This window comes from Opisthorchis viverrini (genome assembly GCF_000715545.1).
Source record: "Opisthorchis viverrini unplaced genomic scaffold opera_v5_643, whole genome shotgun sequence".
NCBI classification, from domain to species: Eukaryota; Metazoa; Platyhelminthes; class Trematoda; order Opisthorchiida; family Opisthorchiidae; genus Opisthorchis; species Opisthorchis viverrini.
Window position 1 is genome coordinate 26,579 of NW_008752312.1, and position 6,000 is coordinate 32,578.

Here is a 6,000-nt window from a genome sequence, read left to right on the forward strand (position 1 = left end):
CCATTCTTTTTGCAAAGACAAAAAGCAAATTTGGGCATTACCAGTTTTGCGCGACCAATCATAGGGCACCAAGTCAAGGACTGGTAGAGCGGACGCTGATGGAACCAACGCAAACATCGAGTTAGGGTGACCGTTCACAGGGTAGAAAATGTACTACAGCAATCTTTTATACCTTTTTGCAGTAGAGACTTCAGCTTGGTTGGGTGCACGCAGATATGCGATGTGCAATGGGGTAAGGGGTAAAAGTTACTTTAATTTTTTTCTGTGGTAAAACAAACTGGTACACCCGATAAAACGTAACTCCATAACAAATCAATCGCTTCAATCTACCAGTTATGAACCCTGCACCATAGGCACATTGGTTCCAGCTGTTATGGTTTCGATCACCGGAAAGCGGGAGAGTGTGACGCATCCAGCCAAGCCTTGGAGGCGATGGCCTGTTATATTTGGTAATTGGGTAGCTACGCATTGAACGCTATGCATAGAACAGATAGCTTCGATAAACAAGCGCTACTGACTGCGCGAATGGCCGTTTCTGCCGGTATCACTAACCATAGAAGAGCTGATTCCTGCGGTCACCATCTAGAGAGGCGGCAGCTATCGACCCGACTAAGTTTACTGGTTAATGTTTTCACACTTCGGTCGCTTCAACTCAGCACAGGGCTGGGCGAAAAGAGCCCCGCGAGGCAGACGGTCTTCTGACATGTGAAGTACATGTCCTAACCAGAGTAACCTATGGAGCGTGAGAGAGTTCATTCTTCCTAAGACCATCTGGCGTATCTCAGCATTACTCATCCGATGTTCCCACCAGACCTGACCAATGCTTTGGAGACACCGACGATCATCATCAGCAGCAGCATCGACAGCATGACATCAGTGTTCAACACCGATGCTTCACTGCCGTACAACCGTGACTTATTTGAAAGCCTTATTGTAAAGACATGAGCAAAGGTGGACGGGGAAGGGACTTAGTGCTAGCTTAACACAATCATTCCGAGGTGCCTACACCTCCAGACATTCACTCAGGCAATCTGGATAGAAACTGACAACAAGAACGCCACTGACATCGGTTGGCAGCCATATCCTGTAGTGTCTCCAACCAGGCACAGTAAGGATCACGCGGTCTCCATCCTGGAAGGCGAGTAGCACCGACAGCACCCAAGCGTCTCGTGATCTCCTTCATACTCCTCTGCCAAGTCAAGGGTTGGCCACCTCTCTGTTTACGCCACTCCGAATTGGGCATGGAAAACAGTACTCTCTTCGGCAAACGATGGTTCGGCATACGTAACACATGTCCCAACCAACGCAGCTTCTGGTGCTGGACACATTCTTCAATGGAAGTACCCGTTACACAACCGAAAAACGCGCTTTCTAACTGCCTCATTACGGATTCGCCGACACCGACGGTACGCACATACACCGACGATCAAAATACAGTATCGATATATGAATGCTCGTGCATACGAGTAATTAGTACTCTTATCACTATCACATTTTTCTTACTGTGCGGTCACGCATCATCCACAGAAAACCTACAAAATACACAAGATTAAATACGGACTCACCTCGAGATTAAGCAGTACTACGTGTACAAACCCAGCAGCCAGAAGACAACATACGATGACTAAGGAGGAGATCAAATAACGTAATCGACGTCTCCATGCGGGAAAGTGTACTTCCATTTGTCCAGTTACACAACTTTCACGCCAGAGCCCATGATATCCTGGTCGCTGATCAAGCAAGCGAAACAACCACGCCAAATCGTTTGTCGTATCTTTAAGCAAGGGATTACTGGACCAACACTCAACCAGGGTGGCATGCTGTCTTGACCAAAGCTTAGTGCAAATCAATGCCCAGATAATCATTAACAGAGTGAACATCAGGCGAATCACAAGTTCGGGTGCTGAAGGTACCGGTTCCTCGGGTGAGGAGTGCAGGTGAGTATTGATAAAATTTATCATAAGGGAGATAAGGTGACATAATAGGGCAACAACCGTCGGTCCCAAAAGAAACAGGCAATAGGTTTGCATCCAATTGAAGTAAAAGCCAATCGAATCACCGAAATACCCACGAAGTGCCAGAGCGTCAGGAAACAAGCGAGTGCTCTGAAAATGGTTGGACCATATGGAACGGAGTTGCTCTTTATCATGACACAGGACTAATTCAGAAACAACGCCCATTTGTTCCAAAAGGAAGAGCGTGGGTTTGAAGTGATGTTGCGCCGGAAATAAGGTGAGGTGCGGGGCGCGGAATTGGGTTGCGTGAAGGAGTTTCACCAACATGTCCTTGTCAAGTACGTAGGACTTTAATGCAAGTTCAGCTAGCCATGAGATCTGCCCCACGGAAAGCTCGTCAACTGATCGCTCCAAGACTGGATAGAATCAAACAAACAAATGATTAAGTGCATGCAGTTTTCACATCACTTCTGTGGGAGTTATGGGACAGAGTGAACATCTAATCAGGAGAATGAGCACATTTTTCACCATTAATGAATTTGATAGTGTCAACCCTTTTGACATGTAGTCGAAGTTCTGCTATGTATAGTGGACGTCCAAAGATGGCTCTTGGTTGAGTGTGGCGTGCACCCAATCAACACGTTATGCAAGACCCAGGGAATGCGGATTGACGGCTGCAAAATGTCTTTGAAAGAAACGTTTTACATATAATCAGACTGAACAGCCAACCACTCTTAAAACCGGACGAGTAATGAGTGTCAAAAATGAAAAGGACTAGATAGATGAAAACAGGACTAGATAAGAAAGCTGAAGTGTTAACTCAGGATCGATTCAGACTAGAGTTACTGAGAGGCTAAGTGTAGCTGACGAAAGAAACAAACATCGCATCCTAGCATGTTTATGACTGATCACTAGATAGCAGTTTGGTCGTGTGATGACTGGTAATTTTGTTGTAAACAAGTAAACCAACATCAACCTGTGCTGATGTTTTTTCTATGAAGCATTTGGTCCCATTTGGTCATCGCATCCGTACGAATGGGACAGACGCCGAGGAGACTTAACATTAACTCCTCTCCTCTACTGCGAGACAAAACACATAGCTCACATACGAACAGAGGTTGATAAAAACGTTCCACGGACAAACATGTATCCGGTTTGTGTCAGGTGACCAGGATCACAGTGTTTATTCGAAGCTTCTTTGGCACAGAATTAGCTGCTGAAATTTGGTCAGCATAACCCCGCCAACCGCTGTGGTTTCCCAATCCCTATGTTGGTCCCTGGCTTGCGATTCTGTCTATAGTAGCTTGAGGCAGTTTTACCTGGGGCAACTGAAGATTGGCAATGTTTTATTCACACACAGAATAATCGAGAGGGTCAGGCTCAAATCTTCTTGACCCATAACATGTCCAACGGAAACAGGCCCCGTAGGCAGTTTGATATACATCCGTCGAACGGATTTGATGTTCGGTTTACTATTACTTGAATGCGTTCAATATTCAAACGCGACTACTATCAATTCTGTGTTGAAGCTTACTAATTTAAAGTTTTCTTTAATTTGATATTTGAGCCAGATGCATTCGATACAAGTTAGGAGTACAACCGACAAACTCCATCACCTTGGGCACAGAAGTGACATCAGCCTATCCACCAAAGTTCGAGTTTACAAGGCTGCAACAATGTCGGTGCCCGATATTTTTTTGAACGACAAACGGAACGGAGATGAAGAAAATTGTTGACATGAGGGGCACTAGGCCGGGTTGCGGATGGCGATTGTGGCCACGATGCGTGGGCGATACGTATTCCACTCCTGAGAGTGAGCCTAAGTATAGCTTTTAGGTGTGAATTCTTCAGAGCGAAATAACGCCTACCAAACAGAATGACTCTTCTTTAGAGTAAGGTCAATCGTGCCATTTCAAAATGCCTTGAAATGCTGTTCATAGGAAGAAACAGGAAGGGGTTTATGCTACAACCGACCTTGCTGGTAGGTTGCACACTAAAAGTGAGAACAGTAAAAGTGAGCGATTTACATACGCATCGAATAAACACGCCCTAGGTCCACATTGAGAGTAATGAAGGACCCGCGGATCAGAGACGCCTAGCATGCAAACGCATTAGTGTAACTTGTACGTTGAGGCTACGTAAAAAGACGATCTGACATCATATTACTAGCAAACAGCTCTGTAAAGAAGACATCCACCGATAAACAAGTAACTTCAACGCGGTCCAAGGACAGGTACTATCAACTAAATTGCAGCGTTTAAAGGTAAGTCATTCAAGCTTGAGGTGATAAAATAGACTAAGTTAGGGAAGTGTTTCAGGTTGGCATACTTACCACTTATGTCGTTTTTCAGTTTCGGTACGATGGATATGGCACATTCTAATATGAGTTGTCGAGACAAGGTGATCAACAGAAAGTGCTCCGAGTGCTTGAAATGATAAATTCCATCGGAGATGGTTTGACAACAAGTTCTAACAGATAAATATGGATTGGTTTTGCTGGGTTGTATAGGAGCGTTCGGTGGATGGCCACGTGAAAAACATCCGGCTACCAAGCTGGCGATTTCTGGAGTAGATATACATGATGACAGTAACAGACAAAACTCTGTTGTGCCGTTTCTCGACATGATCTGAAACAATGATAAAAAATTCAAGCAGTACATGCAAATAATCTATTATAATTTCTTGGTTCTTTTTTCCCCGTGATGGAACCACGGAGGGGCGTTTTGAAAGTCGGTCGAAAAAGAAGCAACATATGGGGACGCATTCCAAGTATGCAGGTCTTACGTCAATTGCGCTTGTTTGGTACGTGAAAAATGCGTACCTACGTTGGGGAAAGCAGAGTAGATCATCAGTAGAAGAAACGATGTAAAAACGATTATAGCAAGATGCCCCAGCGTACGTTTTGGTTAATTTATTCCGCACACTGGTATATTCTTTCAGATCCGAATTACCCAACGCCAATGGGCTGTTTCTCAGAAAATCTTCGTTATCCTCGGTTGTTTTACTCCACATTGTAATGTACAACTTTCCTCCTGGCTATTCATTGGAGCGAGACTTTCAGTGTTTAGAGCGGGAATTTATTGACCGGAAGGTCGTTTCTCAGATTCGTTATCCTCGGTTGTTTTACTCCACATTGTAATGTACAACTTTCCTCCTGGCTATTCATTGGAGCGAGACTTTCAGTTCAGTGAGCGGGAATTTATTGACCGGAAGGTCCGTGATTCGAACCCCTAGCTTTGCATCTCGACTTCTGTCTATCTAGGCTTGGACAACCTGGAAGTTTCCTAGCCCTTGTGCTTTCTCCAGGTGGCGTGGTAGCTAGGCACAGAAAGGGTTCTACAGCTGAGTGACTATCTATTATTATCATCTTACTTCATTGTAGTGCCACAACAAATAAGCTATTGTAGGCCGAATGAAATATTGCCGCTTCGCGATCTCATACTGACTGTGGGCTACTGCCAAAGTTGTATTCTTGATTGTGCAAACAAGTACTTTGGAGCAGCCAAGGAGTTCAGTTGTGAGCTCCTGACCTGGCCGCCTATGGCTTGAGTCCAACATTGGGCTGTCAACTATTTTGGAAACCTGACAGTACCTTAGTGGCTGTGGTACCCATGACATCATAGCCAACTGTGTGGAACTGGCAAACTAAAAACGTTATTGACTGTCAGTATAAGGTCCCATTTCATCCAGTATCTATGTCATCCTGGCCTCTGAAATCGGCTTAACGCAATCTCTTACATAACCTCAATATAGTGCTGTGTGATCAACAAATCGATTATTTCTCTACAAAGGTCCTACGATCAACAATGTCGCAGCGGCCCATTGGTCATTTTCGGATCTAATGATCAGAGCTTTCTCACCAGATGTAGATATTCATCACCTGAAAGAAAATTTCGAGACGTGAAAAACCAAAAAAACAGCAAGAATCACGAAATTGCAAACGGTTATCGCAGCTGTGAGAGAAGCGATTCAGTTCCAGGCACAGAGGAGAACCATAAGGGACCACCTGTTCGTTTTAGTGTCATAACTAAGCGTAGGACTGCCA

General features: G+C 44.7%; 1 protein-coding gene across 1 annotated transcript in view; it reads right to left on the minus strand.

Annotated features, from left to right (window-relative positions):
- T265_11918 (hypothetical protein) overlaps positions 1 to 6,000 on the minus strand; it is a gene marked incomplete at both ends in the record, with an annotated part of 38,720 nt that overhangs the window by 20,480 nt on the left and 12,240 nt on the right. The window contains one exon of the mRNA XM_009178743.1: positions 1,566 to 2,371. Coding sequence (XP_009177007.1) covers positions 1,566 to 2,371 — 806 coding nt within the window. The remainder of the gene's footprint in view (positions 1 to 1,565; positions 2,372 to 6,000) is intronic.